This window comes from Scyliorhinus torazame, chromosome 4 (genome assembly GCF_047496885.1).
Source record: "Scyliorhinus torazame isolate Kashiwa2021f chromosome 4, sScyTor2.1, whole genome shotgun sequence".
NCBI lineage: Eukaryota > Metazoa > Chordata > Chondrichthyes > Carcharhiniformes > Scyliorhinidae > Scyliorhinus > Scyliorhinus torazame.
In genome coordinates this window covers 347,077,637-347,099,301 of record NC_092710.1, presented here as the reverse complement: position 1 = coordinate 347,099,301, position 21,665 = coordinate 347,077,637, and the positions used below count along the sequence as shown (strand labels likewise).

Below are 21,665 nucleotides of genomic sequence, written 5' to 3'. Positions count from 1 at the left end.
AGGTCACGCTCCCCGAGCTGACTGTCGTTGCCACTTCCTCTCAGGCAGTAGTGGCTGATCTGTGGCTGATCCTCCTTGACCCTTGGGGGAACAAGTCATCCCGACTGGCTTCTACCGCTTCCAGTAATCCGCCAGGTTGGCATCGCTGAATAGTGGCATTGGTCTTCTCAACGGCATGGCTGCAAGCTGATTGGGGTTGGTTGTGCAGGATCGGTTTAAGTGCTGCTTTCCCTTTTTGGCAGGTGGCTGGCAAGCGTAGTCCTGGTGAATCAGCGAGCAGGAGCATGATTTGCAGCGAGAAGCCTGTGGGGCCTCATTAAGTGGACCAATTAACATTTTATAACGGTGACAGCCTCGCCGGGCCGAGCGTGTCATGATATTCAAACACACACATCATGATAGACAGACCAACAGACAAATTAGCACACATAACACGACAGCCAATCACAGACAAGGACAGAGACAGTATAAGACAAGACACCTGGTGGCCAGTCCATCTAGAGACCAGGACAAGGACAGGACCTGATTAACAACACACTCAGGGAGTCACCACGTGCAGAGTATCAAGACAAATCTGTAAATAGCAAGTTGGAATAAAACAGCGTTGTACCAATTGCAACCGTGTTGGTTCATCTGTACCTCGGAGCACCCAACACCACAGAGCGTTGGGAATGTCACAGCATTTTACCGGATGCAGGAAAGGGGTTTTGTATGCCCATCCCTTTTGCAGACATACAATAAAAGAGGGAAAAGGGAAAAAAAGCAGTACAGGACAAGATCATGAAAAAAATAAAAGTAATATGGTTTTACCTAAGTCCAGAATTAAATGTCCAATGGCATATTCCTTCAGAGAATAGTAAGCCGACTTCTGTCTAGAAGTGAGGACTTCCATGATGGGAGAAGGTTAATTGAATTTGTAGACACAGACACAGGAGTTACAATGTTCCAGTAGTTCACAGAGGCAATTGTAAACCTGGACGTGGGTTGTTTCTGCTGCTACCTGTGAGATGGTAAATGGTAGAGAAAGACAAGCTTAGCACTACTGTCTCCCGGCGCTGAGGTCCCAGGTTCGACCCTGCTCTGGGTCACTGTCCATGTGTTGTTTGCACATTCTCCCCGTGTTTGCGTGGGTTTTGCCCCCACAATGCAAAGATGTACAGGTTAGGTGGATTGGCCACGCTAAATTGTTCCTTAATTGGAAAAAATGAATGAGGTACTCGAAATTTTTAAAAAAATAAAATACAAAGACAAGCTGCTTGTTGGGGGTCTTGTTTCTCTTCTAAGGTCAAAGAAGTGGCTGACTGTGTTCGGGTTCACAAGGCAATAAGATAGGTTCTTGTACTTGGGGAGATTATAAATCTCATTCTTTCTCATGGTGTTGGAATAAGGATGTTTTTTATCCAAGCCTGGAATTTAGAGGTGTGGAATTGAGGAATCAGGGTCCTTTTGTCCTTTGCAGATTACACTGGATGGAATTTTCCCACAATTTGTTTGAGTGTTAGGCCCTGACGCACTGTTGAGTTTTCGGACCAGATCTTCAGCCACTCTTACAAAACAAATTGGGGAGTGTTGTTTTTGCCGTCAGTCTGGTGGGGCAGGGCCTGATAGAGCTGTCAAGGCGGCTCCACAGAGATCAGGCACCATTCTTAAAGGGTGCCACGATCAGAACTGAGGTGAAACACCCGCCACCACAAAGGTGTCGGGCACAATTATCATGGATTCTTTCCCCCACCCACGACACCCAACAACCACTGCGGCAGTACAGCTTGTGCCTCCTCCTCACTGCCAGAACCCCTCCTCAATGCCAGCTGCCCCCCTCACTGCCCGCTCCTCCCCATCATTGCCAAATCTCAGCCTTCAAATTCCTCGGTGCTCTGAACCCCCACCACACATAATGGGAACCACACCAAATTTGGCTGCCCAAAAGGCCCATCCTGGCACCATCTCCTGGCACAGGTTGGCACGGCCAACTTGGTAGTGCAAAATTGGATGAATACTTCCAATGAACAGACTTGCAGGTCTCTGTATAAAGACCAAGGTACTGGAATGACTTGGATAGCTCTAAACGAGTTGAATAGGTTGTACAAAGTAGAATAAATGTGTAATGATCTGTTGACCATGATGTGACTTTTTTGGGGATTACAGGAATGTAAAAAATTGCTTGTGGAATATCGCAAATTCTTCCAGAACACAAAGAAATATACAACTGAAACAGCACATGATAATCCATTTGATGTGTCAGAAATGTACATATTTGGGAAACTTGAAGTCTTCTGCAAAAGACTAGCAAAGGTAAATTGAATTTAATACAATATTGTTCAAATATCCTTTAAATGTACGTCCACTTACTCTGTACAATGATAATCACTGTTAATTTAGTTAAAGTCATTTTGTAACTATTTGCTATGGATTAGCAACTAATTTCAGTTATTGGAATTAACTTTGTAGAAATTATATTTGCATGTGGATTCGTAAAAAGTATTTAAAGGGACAGGTGAAAAAAGGCTTTAAATAATGACAAATTTCAGGCTTAACAGGAGTGATTTTAATTCACTGGCCACAACAGCAATGTGGCGATGGATTATTAAATCTGAAGTAGAGAAACTACAAGAACGGGATACTTCGGTCGTCGATGCCAAAAACACGTTCGGCGATCGACCGAGAACCACGTTTGCGGCGAAATCAGGGGTGGCGCCGCTTTTGCGATGCTCCGCCCCCTTGAAAACAGCGTACTCACTGCATGTCGTCGGAACGGCATGACGTCACCTGAAGTCCTCCCCAGATGCTCCGCCCCCGATGGGCTGAGTTCCCGACGGCGTGGAACACTTATCCTTTTTTTTTGTGAACCCGGCGTGACGGCTGTGGGGGGGGAGCCGTTCTACGGGCAAAGGGGCCTTTGGCGGGGGCTGGGGGCACTGGTGGGGGGGGGGGTGTTCCAGTGTGCCGAGGGGGGTTACTGGGGGACTGTATGTGGCAGGCCAGGTCTGCGCGTGGCCGGCACCATGTTGCATGCCGCGGCCACTGTAGGCCGCCACTGTGCGCATGTGCAGCCGCGGACCTGGCAATTCTCTGACCACATACGCAGGTACAGCCAGGGGCTTTACGCTGTGCGGCTGCTAGCCCCCCACGAGATGGAGGATCGGTGCAGCTTTTGCGCTGTTTTATTTGATGTAAAACGCCGCTGTTCCCACGCTGGTGTCATCACTTAGTCTGCAAATTGGAGAATCCAGCCTCCACTGTTTTCCAATTAATTCTCCACCGCCATCGTAATTTAACAGATTTTGAAAACATCTGAAGGAGTAAAGCTCAGAGGATTTGTCTGCCAGAAATACTGCAATAGTTTCTAGAGGGACACTCACCTACAAATTGGTAGATAGAGTTTATTTTATTTCTGGCTATTTTGAATGTCAGGAGAGTTTCCATCTTCCAGATTGCTTCACTGATGATTTTTGTCTTACTTGTTTTAGTGGTCTCAGAGGAGTCCAACTGAGAGACGTAAAGAAAACTGGTTTATTGCAAAGTAAGCAGTACACTTGAGGTTCCAGCCAGGACTCCACATGCTCGCCTCTCATCTGTACCGGTTTATATGCTGGAGTCCATTTCCTCTGCTGATGGGCCCTTGCCCCTCAGCAGGGAAGCTTGTATTCAATGAGGCTCATGGGGAGACTAATTGGTCCATCCCTGTAGGTCTTGTGCTTGTCTTCAGTAAGGTTTACCTTGGCCAGTACTATTATTACATATTTAATTTGGATGGAGGAATATTTGGTAGAAAAGGAGGAGGAGGAGCAATAATAATCAACATGCTGAGGCGGATTTAGAGTTCGTGGGGTGCTGCGCTTAGCTTCGTTTTTGGGCCCCCACAGCCAGGGTGAAATTCTCCGTAATCGGCGCGATGTCCGCCGACCGGTGCCAAAAACGGCACAAATCAGTCCGGCATCGCGCCGCCTCAAAGGAATCCTCCGCAACTTGACCGGCCGAGACCTAACCTTGAGGGGCTAGGCCCGCGCCGGACTGATTTCCGCCCCGCGAGCTGGAGGGAAAGGCCTTTGGTGCCCCGCCAGCTGGCGCGGAAATGACATTGCCGGGCGGCACATGCGCAGGAGCGTCACCGGCCGCTCACGGCATCCCCGCGCATGCGCAGTGGAGGGGGTCTCTTCCGCCTCCGCCATGGTGGAGACCATGGCGAAGGCGGAAGGAAAAGAGTGCCCCCACGGCTCAGGCCCGCCCGCGGATCGGTGGGCCCCGATCGCGGGCCAGGCCACCGTGGGGGCACCCCCCGGGGCCAGATTTCCCCGCGCCCCCCCAGGACCCCGGAGCCCGTCCGCACCGCCTTGTCCCGCCGGTAAGAGAGGTGGTTTAATCCACGCCGGTGGGACAGGCATTCTAGCAGCGGGACTTCGGCCCATCCGGGCCGGAGAATCGCCGGGGGGGGGCCCGCCAACCGGCGCGGCGCGATTCCCGCCCCCGCCAAATCTCCGGTGCCGGAGAATTCGGCAACCGGCGGAGGCGGGATTCACGCCAGCCCCCAGCGATTCTCCGACCCGGCGGGGGGGTCAGAGAATCTCGCCCCCGGTGTCTGAAGGCCCAGCCCTTGCACACATTCAATTTTCCTTCCCTCCCCTCGTACGCACTCTCTCTTCCCCCATGCCTCGCACAAACTCCCTCTTACCCCCCCCACTCTCTTTCCCCACCCCTCACAAACATTCTCTCTTCCCTTCATAACCTGTGTACAATCTCGCTCCACTGCTGGTACTATGATGTGTTATGTACTCTGGGATAAGACAGGCTTCAACCCGGTGCAGCTATGACCGAAAGATACTCCAGACTTTGAAGTAAGTTTAATGTGATTTATTGAACCATTAGCACAGTTCTCTATGAGTTTGCCTCTCCTGCTAATCTTGCTATCATAACTCAGTCTAACTAACCAGTCTGCTCTAAGCCACGTGGTGTGTGTGATGCTTCTGATCTGCCCCTGTCCTACTCTCTAAGTGTTGCCTGTGGAAAGAGAAAGAGCATGTTTGCCCTGTCCTTTTATATATGGGTTTTGTAATGCCCCTTTGTGGTAGTGTCACCTCTGGGTGTCTTGACTGCCCATTGGTCGTGTCTTATTCTATTTGTTCATTGGCTGTATGTCTGCATGTCATGACGTCTCTGGTGCTCCCTCTAGTGTTTACTTAGTCAAAGTGTATTTACATTAACCCCTTGTGTATTTACAGTGATCCATATCACCACACCCTCATTCATTTGTGGTTTTATTTATGAACATACGAATAAGGAGCAGTAGGTTACTTGGCCCCTTGATCTGTCGCCATTCAATAAGATCATGGCTGATCTGCTTGTAACTTCAACCCCATATTCCTACAAAATCCCGATAACCTTTCACCTCCTTGTGAATCAAGAATCTTTCTAGCCCTACTTGAAGATTCTGCTTCCACTGCCTTTTAAGGGGGAAAGATTTTTAAATGAGCGACCTTTATTTTTAAAAAGCGACCCTAGTTTTGATTCTCTGACAAGAGGAAATGCCCTCTCCACATCTACCCTGTCAATACACCTCAGGATCTCGAATGTTCTGACCAGTCACCTCTTAACTCTTCTAAACTCCGGTGAATAAAAGCTTAACTTTCCCAATCTTTCCTCAGAAGAGTACCCGCCGTTCCTAGTATTAGTCTAGTAAACATTCGATGAAAAGCTTTGAATGCATTTATATCTTTTCTTAAATAAGGAGACCAATACTCTATACACAATTCGCCAGATATGGGGCTGGTTTCTCCAATTCTCCAGAAAAAATGGCGTAAAACTGCCACTGATCCTCTGTTTGGCTGGGGGTGAGCACTCCGGCAGCATACAGCATCCGGCTCTAGCTGCCAATATGTCCCGGAGAATTGCCGGGTCCGTGGTCGCACATGCGCATGGCGGTGGCCTGCAGCAGCTGTGCCGTGCTACATGGCGGAGGCCACTCGCGGACCCGGCCCGCGAAACAGTGCCCGCCCTTTGGCCCTGGACCACCCTCCCACAGTGCCCCAGCCCCTGATAAAGTCTCCCCTGCCCGCGGATAGGGCCTCCCCTGACTGTGACGGCGTTGGACTGAGTCCACAGCCGCCACGCCGAGTTGCCAACGGATGAGACTGTGAGAGGAACTTGGCCGGTCGGGGGGGAGCATCGGGGGCGGACGTCAGGCAATATCCCCTTTTAGGGGCGGAGCATCGCAAAAGCGGCACGCACCCGTTCCGGTCGTAAACTTTGATTCGCCGGCCGATCGCCAAACGCAATTTGTCATCTGTGACGGGAGAATCCAGCCCGTGGTCTCACTAATACCCTGTACTACTGAAGCATAACGTCCTACTTTTGTAATCAATTTCTCTCACAATAAACAATAACATTCTATTTGCTTTTCTGATGACTTTTCATGCTTGTATATTAGCCTTACTCGGACACCCAAATTCCTCTGCACCTCAGAGCTCTGCGATTTTTACTCTTCCTGCTAAAATGGACAATTTCACATTTGCCCACATTGTCCTCCATTTGTCAGATTTTGCCCACTCACTTAATCTACCTATGTCCGTTTGTAGCCTCTTTGCACCCTTTACTACCTATCTTTGTGTTATTAACAAATTTACAAACATTCCTTCATCCAAGTCGTGCATAAAAATTGCAAAAGATGGAAGCTCCAGCACTGATTACTTTGGCACACCACTCATCAATCCTGTCATCCAGAAAAAGATCTAGAACTCAATTTAACCAAATTGCAACAGAGTCCCGTGGTGAGCATGTTTAGCCGGGTGATTCCCAGCGCTCGCAGCGCCGGGAAACACCAGGCTATCTAATGGGACTTTGTTGCTATCAGGGCTTCAGCGGGGTCTGCCCTGCTGAGGCCATACTTAGTCCCATTTCCTGCACAGAGGACCTCTGCTCACCAGAACTTCTCAGTGCAGGAGGAGATCAGGACGCTCTTTTTAAATGGCGTAGCAATCTCTCGACCCCTGCGACGTGACCCTCGAACTCTCCCCAAAGCCCCAACTTAGGGCCCCCTCCGCACCTCACCTCACATGGCCAGGACAATCCTGGACCCAATCCCTGGCGTGGGACAAATGCCAATCTGGCACTTGGCACTGCCAGCCTGGTACCCTGGCAGTTCCCCTGCCAGCTGCAGTGCTATCCAGGCACCTTGACAGTGTCAGGCTAGCACCTAGGTGCCACTGTCAGGGTGCAATTCTGGCAGTGCCAATAGTAGCACCCTGCCTCCTGTCCGGCAGGCAACCACCTGGGGGCATCTGATACCCTGGGAGACCCCACCCAAGTGCCGTTCCATCTGGTCCCCATTTGTGGGGACCAGCACTGAACAGTGCTCGTCTAAGATCTGCGAGTCGAAGGGGTTAGATCCCAGGGCCTCATTTGATCAGTTGAGTGCATATTATAAGAAGACAAGCTGTCTCACTCTAATATGCAGATATGTAAAATACTGATCCACGTGGGCAGGATTCAGATCGCGACGTCTTGCAAGATCCTGTTAAATCTCACGAGGCATGGCGAGCCAGGTAGATTCTTATCTCCCAGCATCTACCGGCTGTGCTGCGCACCTGTTCACCCGAACGGAGATGCAGCACGGCCGGTGGATTGTGCCCCTAGATATGCCAACACTGATTCCTGTTAGCTAGCCAATCTTTAGTCTTGTGCACCTTTATCAGCCCTGCTCGGCTCTTTCCCCCACACCTTTATCCTCCCAGATCCACCTTTAGTCTCACTCTTTCTTGCACTCTTTTATCCTCCCAGCTCCTCGTTCAGTCGCGCACTTTCTTGCCCTCTTTTATCTCCCATTTCCCCCCTCAGTTTCACTCTTTCTTGCTCTCCTGTATCTTCCCCTCTCCATTCTCAACCTTGCCCTTTCTCAAGCTCCTGTCACCTATCTCCGTCCTCCCGGCACTGCTCTCAGTCTCACTCTTCCCACGCTCCTTTATCCTCCTGTCTGTGCTCCCTGTCTGTGCTCTCAGTCTCGCTCTTTTTCACACTCTTATCCTCTCGGCTCTGCTCTCAGTCTTGCTCTTTCTTGTGCTCTTTTATCCTCCCAGCTCCACTCTCAGTCTCACTCTTTCTCACACTCTTATCGTCTCGGCTCTGCTCTCAGTCTCGCTCTTTCTCGTGCTCTTTTATCCTTCCAGTTCCACTCTCAGCCTCGCTCTTTTTCATGCTCTTTTATCTCGCCCCAGATACACTTTACCACGAGTGTCTTCTTCCCTTTGTTATTTCTTAGATCCTCCTGTATGGATTCTACATCTTCCGAACCAAAATTATTTCTTGCTACCGTGCTTCTTCAATCTCGAATGAACAAAGCTACTCCACCATTTTTGTTTTGCACGTCCTTTCGAAAAGTCACTTAGGCCTGAATACTCAGGTCCAGGATTGATGTCATTGTAACCTCAGGCAAGATTCTTGGTTGCCCGATGCCGATTTCATAATCGGCAATTGGGCGGAGAATCCATTTTCATGCCAAAATCGGGAACGGTGCCTGTTTGAGGCAGGTTTTGCATGCTCCGCCCCTTCTGAAAAGGCACCATCGCGGCGCGTGCCGCAGGCCATTGGAACGGCCTCAGCACGACACCTGAAGGCCCTCTCCCCCCGATGGGCCGAGTTCTCAACGCTGCGGTTTACTCATGGTCTCAACCGTGCGGGAACCTGGCCTGGCGGCTGTGCTGCCGCGAGGGCTGGGGGGACTGGTAGGGGGTGACCAGGGGTTGGCGAGGGGGTGGCCATGGGGGCACTATCTGGCAGGACGGGTGCCAGCCATGTTTTACGGTGTGACCGCTTCAGGCCATCGCCTCACACCTGCGTGGCCACAGACCCGGCCATTCGCTGGCCATTTATTTTGTGGAGACCGGGAGTTTTATGTGGCGCGTGGCTGCTAGCTCCTCACTTGTCACAAGATCAATGAGGGGACAGTGCTGATTTTTTACACGTAAAACGCCACAGATCCTCCGCACTTAGCCTCAGAATCGGAGAATCTGGCACCACATCCCTGTAATGGCTGTAAGATCATAAGCATTAACTTTGTGTCGAATACCATGCACTTAAGTAAAGGCCCATTAATTTTGCTTGTCTACCATTGACTTCTCTCTTTGACCCTATTTTGTGCTTTTTTTATGTTTGTACACTCTGTCCCTTCCTCTTACACTCTGGATATCATTATCTAAATAACTGCCTTGCAATGCTGCTACATCCTTTTGCTTTGGAAGTCTACGAATCTCCAATCCAGAACCACCACCAGGAGAGAGAGGAATAGTGGGGTGAAGGTGGAAGGATAGGTGGTGATGATGGAGGATGGGGATTGAGGAAGGTCTGATGGAGGTGAGGGATTGGGATGGGAGTGAGGGAGAATAGGGTGAGGGAGGGAAGATGGAGATGAGTGAGGGGGATGGGATGAGGGCAGGGATGGGAAGTGAGGCTGTTGAGAGAGGGTGGAGGATAAGCGAGTGGGTTGGGAGAATAGTAAGGGTGAATGGGGTGAATGAGGGAAATGAGGAAGGGTAGGGTTGATGAGGGTGAGAAAATGGAATTATCCGTGAGGGTGAAGGAAGTTGGGTTGGGAGATGAAGGAGAGGTGATCAGGTGTGAAGTAGGTGGAGTGGAATTGGTTTTTGGGAAGGGAATGGGCTGGGCGTGCGGGAGTGGAAATGGGGATATGAGAGGGGAATGAGGGAGGGGCAGGGGTGATGTGAATAAAGAAGAGGGATGACAATCAGGGTGAGGGAGAAGAATAGTCAGTGAGCAAGGGTGATGGGAAGGGGTGAAGGAGAGAGGATGGGAGGTGAGAGGGAATGGGATGTGGGGGAGTGGAAGGGATGATGAAGGGTAAGGGAGAGGGAGTGGGAATGAGGTTTGCGGAATGGTATCGGGGCATGAGGGATGAGGGAGGGGTAAGATGGGAATGGTGCTGGCAGGTAAAGGAGAGGGGGATAGGTGTGAGGGAGGGGATGGGGGTGAGGGAGAAGGCCTGGTAAAGTAAAGAAGGGGCATGGGGATGAGGGGGCGTATGAGGTGAAGGAGGGTAGCTGGGGATGTGATGAAGCAGAGGGGGATTCTGGAGTTGGTGAGGAGGGTGGACGGAGGGCAAAGGAGTGGTGTATGGGTGTGAAGGGGAGATAGGGTGTGAAGGGAGTAAGATGGGGGTGAGGGGGTGGCAATCTGGGGTGAGGAAGGTGAAAGGGGGAGAAGGGTGAGGAAGGGTATGGATGGATGCAGGAGTGGTGATACGGTAATTGAGGGATAGGGTGGTGTAAGGGAACGAAGATGGAGGGTGAAGGTGGGGTTGGGAGTTAAGAGATAGGAATGGGAAGTGAGGGAGGAGGTAGGGATTTGGAGGAAGATGATGAGGGTGAGTTAAAGGGGTTGGGGATGAGGGAGCAGCAATGGGTGTAAGCAATGGGGAAATCGGGGCTGCAGGGGATTTGGGTGAGATAGGGGAATGGGGTAAGGGATGAAGATGTAGGTAATAGGGGTAGGAATGGAAGGTTTGTGAGGGAGGATGGATGTGAGCGTGGAGGAAGGGGTGTGAGGGAGGGGTGATGGAGATGAGAAAGGGGTTTGGATTTGAGAGAGGGTGACTGGAGTGAGGGAGGCATGATACATGTGAGGGAAGGGGAGGGGGATTGAGGGAGGGGGTGGGGTGAGGGAGGGAATTTGGGGATGAGAGAGAAGCATTGGGATTTGAAGGATGTTGGTGAGGAGGGAGCGTGTATATGTGTGAGAGAGAGAGGGGATAGGGTTTGAAGGAGGGTATGGTGGTCAGGATGCTGGACCGTTGTGGTGAGGGAGTTGGAAGGGGGATGGGGAAATGAGGACAGGGATGGTTAAATGAGGGAGCACTGATGGCTGCATGGAGGGAGGGGGATCAGAGTGAGGGAAGGAAGATGGGCATGAGGTTCCAGGTTGGAGGGTGAGCAGGGCATATGGGAGTGAGTTAAATGGGCTAGGATGGTGGAGGGGGATAAGGATGAGGGGGATGTGGATGATGGAGGGGGATGAGGTAAGGGGAAGAGGATGTAAGGAAGGGATGATGGAGGTGAGGGAGATGGTTGAGGGTGATGGAGATAAGATGAATGGTTAGAAAATTATTGAAATAATTTCAGAGGGACAGAGTTAGTCTTCACTTGGAGAGACAAGGGTTATTCAGGAACAGTCAGTGATGGAAGAAGTTGGAAGAGTGAGTAAGCCGGGTGGGAGGGATCTTTGATTATACTGCCCGCTTTCCCTAGGCAGCAGGAGGTGTAGATGGAGTCAATGGATGGGAGGCAGGTTTGTGTGATGGACTGGGCTGTGTTCACGACTCTCTGAAGTTTCTTGCGGTCTTGGGCCGAGCAGTTGCCATAGCAGCTGTGATGCAGCCAGATAGGATGCTTTCTGTGGTGCAGCTGTAAAAGTTGGTAAGAGTTAGTGTGGACATGCCAAATTTCCTTCGCTTCTTGAGTAAGTAAAGGCACTGTTGTGTTTTCTTGGTGGTAGCATTGACGTGGGTGGACCAGGAAAGATTTTTGGTGATGTGCACCCCGAGGAATTTGAAGATGTTAACCATCTCCATCTCGGCCCCGTTGATGCTGACAGGGGTGTGTCCATCTCGGCCCCGTTGATGCTGACAGGGGTGTGTACAGTACTTTGCTTCCTGAAGCCAATGGCCAGCTCTTTAGTTTTTCTGGCATTGAGGGATAGATTGTTGCCTTTTCACCACTCCACTAGGTTCTCTATCTCTGTTTTGTATTCTGACTCGCCGTTATTTGAGATCCAGCCCACGATGGTTGTGTCATCAGCAGACTTGTCAATGGAGTTGGAACCAAATTTTGCCACACAGTCGTGTGTGTACAGGGAGTATAGTAGGGGGCCCCGGTATTGAGGACTACTGTGGAAGAGGTGTTGTTATTTATTCTCACTGATTGTGGTCTGTGGGTCAGAAAGTTGAGGATCCAGGTACAGAGGGAGGAGCCAAGTCCTAGGTTTTGGAGCTTTGATATGAGCTTGGCTTTGGGGATTATGGTGTTGAAGTTGGAGTTGTAGTCAATAAATAGGAGTCTGATGTAGGAGTCCTCGTTGTTAAGATGCTCTAGGATGAGTGTACGGCCAGGGGGATGGCGCCTGCTGTCTACCGGTTGCAGTGGTATGCGAATTGCAGTGGGTCAAGGCGTTCTGGGCTTCTTTGCGCTCCAGAATTTGCAGCACCCCTGGCCAAGCTGTTCAAGTTTAGCTGCAACTGGCATTTAACCGGTGTCATGTGAGTGTCCCTTTAAAAGGGTTTTTGGCTTATCACATCGCTTTTGTAATGTCATTGTGTGGGTGGAGCAGGGCTGTGGCATTGTGAGCTGTTTTTGGTTTTGCGTTCACATTTTACTGCTGTGGACACAGACAGCGAACAGCCTGTCTCTCTATTTTCATTTTAAAGAGTTGTTCCAAGAAAAAAATATTGATTATAGCTACCTGTTGTTTTGGTAACTTAAAAGATATAGGGCGCGATTCTCTGAAATGGAGACTAAGTGTTCGCACGAAACGGGCGAGGGGACTACCGTGGGGGCCAGCACAGAACTGGAGCAGTTCACGCCGCTCCAGCCTTCCTTCCCGGCGTCAAATGGGCGCCGCGCCAACCCGCGCATGCGCAGTTGGGCCGCGCCAACCCGTGCATGCTCGGGGGACTTCTTTAGCGCGCTGGCCCAAATCCAACATGGTGTGGGGGTTCGGGGACCAGCCGCGCAACAAAGTAGGCCCAGGGAGGGAGAGGCCCGCCCGCCGTTTGGTGCGCCCCAATTGCGGGACATACCCCATCGGAGCCCCCCCCCCCCGGTGAAGGAGCGATTTCCCCTGCCCCACTAGCCGCCCCCCGACCCTACGTGCAGAGTTCCCGCCAGCTGCGAGCAGGGGTGAACGGCGCCGGCGGGACTCTGCTGTTTCCAAGCGGCCGCTCAGTCCATCCGGGTGGTGAATCAGCGGCCCGCGACCGGAGCCGTGCCAAATGCGCCGGGGGAAATGGTGGCGATTCTCCGCACCGCTGAGAATCGCGTGCCGGCGACGGGGCGGCGTGGCGTGGTTGCGGCGATTCTCCGTCGCGGGGCTGGGAGAATTGCGCTCATTGTTTGCTTTCTGGAAGGGTTTAAACCTACTGATGAGACGAGGTCAGAATCTCAAGAAAAGCCAGTCTTATTCAAGTGAGAATGCCGAGTGCTGGGCCACGTCCTTAAAAAGGGGGTTTTGGTTTAGGGTTTTTGTTTTTGAATTGGAACAGTTAAGGGGGAATTCATTAAGGATACATAGATTACTGTTGCTGTGTGGGGTGTTTATGTTTGTAATTGATAAAAATTCTTGCTGTGTGTGTTTATACAAATGTTAAGTAAATACTTAGAATAAAGCTTGTTTTTGATTAAAGTATTTTGGAAGACTGTCGAATCACACCTCAAGTGAAGGCTCTTGTGCTCATCATAGCCAAATTCAGCAACACGTTATAGGTCAGGTGAACTCCATAATATACTTTTGAGTTTTTAAACCCTGGCCCATAACAAAATTGGGGGCTCGTCCAGGATAAAAGACTATATTTCGTGATTCGGTTGGCTTAGTGAACTTATAGACAGTGAGGGGTGAGCATATTTGTGTTTGCTTTTCAGGTGTTATATTCAAGTTTAAATAGGGAGTGTGTTGTGCACAATGGCTCTTTCAGAGGCTCAGAAGTTTTTGGGGGTGGAGAAGGTCACACACAGTACCTTACAAACGTAGACTAAAGAAAGGCTTTTAGATTTGGCAAAAATATTGCAGTTAACATTGCCTAACGAAGTATAAAAAGAAGAGGTAATTGCGGCGGTAGCTGAGCATTTAAAATTGCCTGAGACACAGTCAGAATCATTGGAAATGGCAAGAATTGAATTAAAGATCAAGCAGTTTGAACATGAAAAAAATTTCTGAAGGGGGAGGGTGAACAGCCAGTTGTCATGGTGCACATAGGCACCAATGATATAAGTAAAAAAATGGGATGAGGTCCTTCAAGCAGAATTTAGGGAGTTAGGAGCCAAGTTAAAAAGTCGGACCTCAGAGGTTGTAATCTCAGGATTGCTACCAGTGCCACGTGGTAGTCAGAGTAGAAATGAAAGAATAGGCAGGATGAATGCGTGGCTTGAGAGATGGTGCAGGAGGGAGGGGTTCAGATTTTTGGGACACTGGGAATGGTTCTGGGGGAGGTGGGACTACTACAAATTGGATGGTCTACACCTGGGCCGGACTGGAACCAATGTCCTTGGGAGTGCTTTTGCTAACACTGTTGGGGAGGGTTTAAACTAATGTGGCAGGGGGGTGGGAACCAAATGAGGAGGTTAGTGGACAGTAAGGAGGTAGTAACTAAAGCCTGTAAGGAACTAGATCATGAAGTCAGCGTGACTAAGGGGAAGAGTCGGCAGGGAGCAGATGATGAACGCAAAGGGACTGGTGGTCTGAAGTGTATTTGTTTTAATGCAAGAAGTGTAAGTAGGTAAGGCAGATGAACTTAGGGCTTGGATTAGTACCTGGGAGTATGATGTTATTGCTATTACTGAGACTTGGTTGAGGGAAGGGCATGATTGGCAACTAAATATCCCAGGATATCGATGCTTCAGACGGGATAGAAAGGGAGGAAAAAGGGGTGGAGGAGTTGCATTACTGGTCAGAGAGGATATCGCAACTGTGCTGAAGGAAGGCACTATGGGGGACTCGAGCAGTGAGGTGATATGGGCAGAGCTCAGAAATAGGAAGGGTGCGGTAACAATGTTGGGTCTGTACTACAGACCCCCCAACAGTGAGCGTGAGATAGAGGTACAAATATGTAAACAGATTATGGTGATAGGAGATTTTAATTTTCCCAACATTGACTGGGATACACTTAGTGTCAGAGGTCTAGATGGAGCAAAATTTGTAAGGAGCATCCAGGAGGGTTTTCTAGAGCAGTACGTAAATCCAACTCTGGAAGGGGCCATTCTGGACCTGGTGTTGGGGAATGAGCCCGGCCAGGTGGTTGAAGTTTCAGTCCGGGATTACTTTGGGAATACTGATCACAATTCCGTAAGTTTTAGAATACTCATGGACAAAGATGAGAGTGGTCCTAAAGGAAGAGTACTAAATTGAGGGAAGGCGAACTATACCAAAATTCGGCAGGAGCTGGGGAATGTGGGTTGGGAGCAGCTGTTTGAAGGTAAATCCACATTTGATATGTGGGAGGCTTTTAAAGAGAAGTTGATTAGAGTGCAGGACAGACATGTCCCTGTAAAAATGAGGGATGGAAATGGCAAGATTAGTGAACCATGGATGACAGGTGAAATTGTCAGGCTAGCTAAGGTGAAAAAGAAAGCGTATATAAGGTCTAGGCGAGTGAAGACAGACAAAGGTTTGGAGGAATATCGGGAATGTAGGACCAATCTGAAATGAGGAATCAAGAGGGCTAAAAGGGGTCATGAAATATCTTTAGCAAACAGGGTTAAGGAAAATCCCAAAGCCTTTTATTCATATATAAGGAGCACGAGGGTAACTAGAGAAAGGGTTGGCCCACTCAAGGACAAAGGAGGAAAGTTATGCGTGGAGTCAGAGAAAATGGGTGAGATTCTTAACGAGTACTTTGCATCGGTATTCACCGAGGAGAGGGGCATGACGGATGTTGAGGTTAGGGATAGATGCTTGATTACTCTATGTCAAGTCGGCATAAGGAGGGAGGATGTGTTGGGTATTCTAAAAGTCATTAAGGTGGACAAGTCCCCAGGTCTGGATGGGATCTATCCCAGGTTACTGAGGGAAGTGAGAGAGGAAATAGCTGGGGGTACCGGAGGACTGGAATATTGCTCATGTTGTCCCCTTGTTTAAGAAGGGTAGCAGGGATAATTCAGATAATTATAGACCGGTGACATCAGTGGTAGGGAAGCTGGTGGAGAAGATACAGAGGGATAGGATCTATTCCCATTTGGAAGAAAATGGGCTTATCAGTGATAGGCAACATGGTTTTGTGCAGGGAAGGTCATGTCTTACAAACTTAATAGAATTCTTTGAGGAAGTGACAAAGTTGATTGATGAGGGAAGGGCTGTAGATGTCATATACATGGACTTCAGTAAGGCATTTGATAAGGTTCCCCATGGTAGGCTGATGGAGAAAGTGACGTCTCATGGGGTCCAGGGTGTACTAGCTAGATGGATAAAGAACTGGCTGGGCAACAGGAGACAGAGAGTAGTAGTGGAAGGGAGTTTCTCAAATCCAGGGGCTGGTTTAGCACACTGGGCTAAATCGCTGGCTTTTAAAGCAGACCAAGGCAGGCCAGCAGCACGGTTCAATTCCCGTACCAGCCTCCCCGAACAGGCGCTGGAATGTGGCGACTAGGGGCTTTTCACAGTAACTTCATTTGAAGCCTACTTGTGACAATAAGCGATTTTCATTTCATTTCATTTCATTCATTTCAAAATGGAGAACTGTGACCAGTGGTGTTCCACAGGGATCCGTGCTGGGACCACTGTTGTTTGTGATATACATAAATGATCTGGAGAAAGGTATTGGTGGTCTGATTAGCAAGTTTGCAGATGACACTAAGATTGGTGGAGTAGCAGATAGTGAAGGGGACTGTCAGAGAATACAGCAGAATATAGATAGATTGGGGAGTTGGGCGGAGAAATGGCAGATGGAGTTCAATCAGGCAAATGCGAGGTGATGCATTTTGGAAGATCCAATTCAAGAGCGAACTATACGGTAAATGAAAAAGCCCTGGGGAAAATTGATGTACAGAGAGATCTGGGTGTTCAGGTCCATTGTACCCTGAAGGTGGCTGCGCAGGTTGATAGAGTGGTCAAGAAGGCATAAGGCATGCTTTTCTTCATCGGAGGGGGTATTGAGTACAAGAGTTGGCAGGTCATGTCACAGTTGTATAAGACTTTGGTTCAGCCACATTTGGAATACTGCGTACAGTTCTGGTCGCCACATTACCAAAAGGATGTGGATGCTTTAGAGAAGGTGCAGAGGAGGTTCACCAGGATGTTGCCTGATATGGAGGGCGCTAGCTATGAAGAGAGGTTGAGTAGATTACGATTATTTTCATTAGAAAGACGGAGGTTGAGGTGGGACCTCATTGAGGTCTACAAAATCATGAGAGGTATAGACAGAGTAGATAGCAAGAAGCTTTTTCCCAGAGTGGGGGACTCAATTACTAGGGGTCACGAGTTCAAGGTGAGAGGGAAAATGTTTAAGGGAGATATTCGTGGAAAGTTCTTTACGCAGAGGGTGGTGGGTGCCTGGAACGCATTCCCAGTGGAGGTGGTAGAAGCGGGCACGATAGCGTCATTTAAGATGTATCTAGACAGATACATGAATGGGCAGGGAGCAGAGGGATACAGATCCTTAGAAAATAGGCGACAGTTTTAGATAGAGGATCTGGATCGGCGCAGGCTTGGAGGGCAGAAGGGCCTGTTCCTGTGCTGTAATTTTTCTTTGTTCTTTGTTCTAAAGCAGCTTGAACATGAAAAAGAATTAAAGCAGCTTGAATTCGAAATGAGGGAAAAAGAGAGAATTGCCCTAGTGGAACAAAATGCAAGAAAAAGGGAGGTACAGACCAGGGAAAAAGAAAAAGAGAGAGGCTTTGTTCAGTTTCAGAAACTGGCCATGACCAGAATGGGAAACACCATTGACTGGCTGCTGGAACTGAGGATCTTGCTGTTATATTACCTTACGTAATATATAGAAATTACTCTCTTCAACCAGCCAAGTTGTTTAAATGAATCTTCTTTTAAATATAAACTAATTGATTGAGTAATATAAATAAATATTGTGAGTTCTTTAACTTAATACTCAACTGGTAAATAAAGAAACAATCTCTGTAGAGATAACTAATTAAATTATACAATACAATGCTTTGATAACGAATAAATTCTCTCTCTAGCTTTACTATGACTGTTCTCTCTGCTCTCCTGATATAACAGAAAGAGCGGGAAACCCATTAATATAGGTTCTGATGGTGAGACCTCTAGTGTTCAATTGCCTGTCCTAGCATTACATATATTAATCATGTATATTGATATACAGAGATCACTACATCACCCTTTTTATTTTTTTAAATTTTCTTGCTAATATTAACAGAAAATTTTACATGTGAAATGCAGTGGTTACATAATACAGCAATTACTAGAATTATGTAAAAGTTCACAAATTCAATCGATTTGGTCTTCTTCTTGTCCTTGTCGACCTTCTTAATTTCAGAGGTGATGAAGAAGTTTTAATGTTCTTGTTGCTTGTCAGGTTGGAATTTAGTTGACTTTGAACTTGCTTTGAAACTGTGTGATGTAAGTCAAGATGGGGAAAAATCTGTGTTTGATCTTTTACTTGAAGTAGATCACGACGATTTCTTCTATAGATGTTGCCATCTGAAGTTTTAATCAGATAAGATCTTGGAGAGAATTGCCTAATGATATGCCTAATGAGGGCAGCACGGTAGCATTGTGGATAGCGCAATTGCTTCACACGTCCAGGGTCCCGGTTCGATTCTGGCTTGGGTCACTGTCTGTGCGGAGTCTGCACATCCTCCCTGTGTGTGCGTGGGTTTCCTCCGGGTGCTCCGGTTTCCTCCCACAGTCCAAAGATGTGCGGGTTAGGTGGATTGGCCATACTAAATTGCCCATAGTGTCCAAAATTGCCTTTAGTGTTGGGTGGGGTTACTGGGTTATGGGGATAGGGTGGAGGTGTGGACCTTGGGTAGGGTGCTCTTTCCAAGAGCCGGTGCAGACTCGATGGGGTGCATGGCCTCCTTCTGCACTGTAAATTCTATGATCTATGATCTCTGATATGAGCAATGTCAGACCAACCTCCTTCAGGAAATCTGCATCAAACAGTATCATTTTCTGTTAGAGTTGACAAATCTTTTGCATGTAAATCAAAATACTGTTTTTGTTTCAGTCTTTGTTGCTGAAGTTTCTTCACAGTAAGATGTTGATTAGAATCAGGAATTTGTAATTGGGGAAGAGTTGTTCTTATACTTCTGTTATATAACATTTGAGCTGGAGATAATCCTGACCACAAAGGTGAAGCTCTGCAATTAGGTAGTGCTAGATTGAAATCAGATTGTGAATCTTTTGATGTACTCAGTAACTGTTTCATTATGTAGACACCTTTCTCAACCTTCCCAATGGGCTGAGGGAAATGAGGACTAGAAGTAATATGTTCAAAATTGTGAATTGCTGAAAATTCTTTCCACTCATAACTTGAAAAACATGGGCCATTGTCAGCCTTGAAGATACGAGAAATACAATGCCTGGCAAATATTTCTCTGCATGCTTTAATCACGGTATTGGATGTTAGATCATTTAACTTCATCAGTTCAGGAAAATTGGAAAAGTAGTCAACAACTAAGATATAATCTTTACCCAATGAATGAAATAGATCCACCCACTTTCATCCATGGTAATGTAACGATATGTTGTCGTACTGGTTCTTTGCATTGTGTTATGGGAGTGTACCTTTAAGAAATGGGAGTTTACCAAATAGCTGCAGTGATGTCATTGTGTGGATGGAGCTGGTTGTGTCTCTGGCTTTTACTTTCGTTTTGAGCTGGAAGCTTTTTGTGGTTTTGTGTTTTACATTCGTTTTAGGCAGTTGAAAGCTGAATTCAGACAAGGAAGGTCCATTTTGTCTCTCTCTCTGTATGTTAAAAGGTGTCCAGATCACTTGATAATTTAAAAGTGATAACTGTCTTGTGTAAAGAATTTAAGCCTACTGCGTTGTTAAAAAGGGTGTTTGGCTTTTGGATGTTGTTAGGAAAGTTATTAGGGATCACATATAGAATACTGTATCTGTGGGGGGTAGCTGTGTTGGTAGTTGATAAAATGTTTACTGTGTGTTTATAAAATGTTAACTGAATTCATAGAATAAACATTATTTGGTTTTAAAATACTTAAGGTCTCTGTTGCATAACACCTGAAAAGTAGGCCCTTGGGCTCCTCATAACCAAAATCTATTAAAAATTCTAGGTAAGGTAAAGTCCATGATATACTTTGGAATTTTCTAAACCCTGGCCCATAACAATTGTTGATTCTGATGTGTTTGACATGTTGAACATGATGATATCATGTTAGATATATCTTTGTTTATACCAAGCCAATATATTGATCGTCTGGCTCGCGTTTACATTTCTTTATGCCTAGATGACCTTCATGAAGTCAAGTAAGCATTTCCAACGTCATGCTGTCTTGTATGACAATTCGATCTTGGCTCAGCAAAATACCATCCAAGATAGTCAGTTCAGACTGTATGCTCTGGTTTTGTGGACAGTGACCTATAGGCCATCCATTTTGTAGATGTTGTATAACTTTGGTCAAAGCAGCGTCCTTTTGTGTTTCTTTTCGAATTTGTTGAAACTTTGATTCAGAGGCTGGAAGTAACTCTCTGAAACATTGCAGGTAAGAATCAATGTCATTGATTGATTCCTCTTGAAGACTATCAGTGTTGATGGATCTGGATAGAGTATCAGCTATTACTAAATCTTTGCCTGGAGTATATATCAAATTGAAATCGTAACGTCTCAATTTCATCATTAATCTTTGTAGGCATGGTGTAATTTCATTTAAATTGTTTTCAATGATATGTACAAGTGGACGATAGTCAGTCTCTCCTGTAAACCTTGGTAAACCATAAACATACTTGCGGAACTTGGAATTTCCAGTCACGAGTCTGGAACATTCTTTTTCAATCTGGGCATACCTACACTCAGTCGCAGTCATGGATCTTGATGCGTAAGCTATGGGAACCCATTGATTTAAATGGTCTTGTTGTAGTAGAACAGCACCTATGCCATTTTTGCTAGCATCAGTTGAAGTTTTGGTGGGCCTGGTCGGGTCAAAGAAGGATAAGCTGGGAGCTTGGATCAACTGTTGTTTCAGATCTGTCCATTCTTTAGGATGACTCTGTGTCCAGTTGAATTCAGTATTCTTCCTGATCAGCTGACGGAATGCAGTTGTTCTACTGGAAAGATTCCTGATGAATTTCTCGAGAAAATTAACAATCCTAGAAAGCATAAGACTGCTTTCTTGTCTTGCGGTATTTGCATTGATTTGATGGCTTGTACTTTGTTTTTGTCCGGCTTGATACCATTGGCTGTAATGTTGTCACCTAAGAATTTCAAAGAGGCGGCAAACATACATTTAGCTTGGTTTAGCTTTAAACCGTAGCTGTGTATTCTTTCGAACACTTTTCTAAGACGATTTTATGTTCTTCTGGCGTTGTGGACCAGATGATTGTGTCATCTACAGAAACACGAACACCTTCTAGATTTTCCATAATTTGTTCCATTCGACGATGAAAAATCTCCGAAGCAGATATGATTCCAAAGGGCATTCTCCCCCTGTCTGCGTGGGTTTCCTCCCACAGTCCAAAGATGTGCAGGTTAGGTGGATTGGCCATGCTAAATTGCCCCTTAGTGTCCAAAAGGTTCGGTAGGGTTACTGGGCTACGGGAATAGAGTCGAGAGGTGGACTTCAGCTCAAGTAGGCTGCTCTTTCCAAGGGCCACAGTAGATGCAATGGGATGAATGGCCTCCTTCTGCACTGTAGGGATTCTATGATTCTAGATTGGGGAGAAATGGCACTGACTCTTCTACTCTTTCATCACAAGGAAAGTTCAACAAGAGATAGATAAGAAAATATTCTTCAGAGCTCCAAGT

The 21,665-nt window shown here is 47.5% G+C and overlaps 1 protein-coding gene across 1 annotated transcript in view; it reads left to right on the top strand.

Annotated features, from left to right (window-relative positions):
• The window catches only part of LOC140411508 (dynein axonemal heavy chain 8-like), a 2,059,122-nt gene that overhangs the window by 502,940 nt on the left and 1,534,517 nt on the right, over window positions 1-21,665 (top strand). The window contains exon 11 of the mRNA XM_072500594.1: window positions 2,146-2,292. Within this exon, the coding sequence (XP_072356695.1) occupies window positions 2,146-2,292 (147 nt within the window). The remainder of the gene's footprint in view (window positions 1-2,145; window positions 2,293-21,665) is intronic.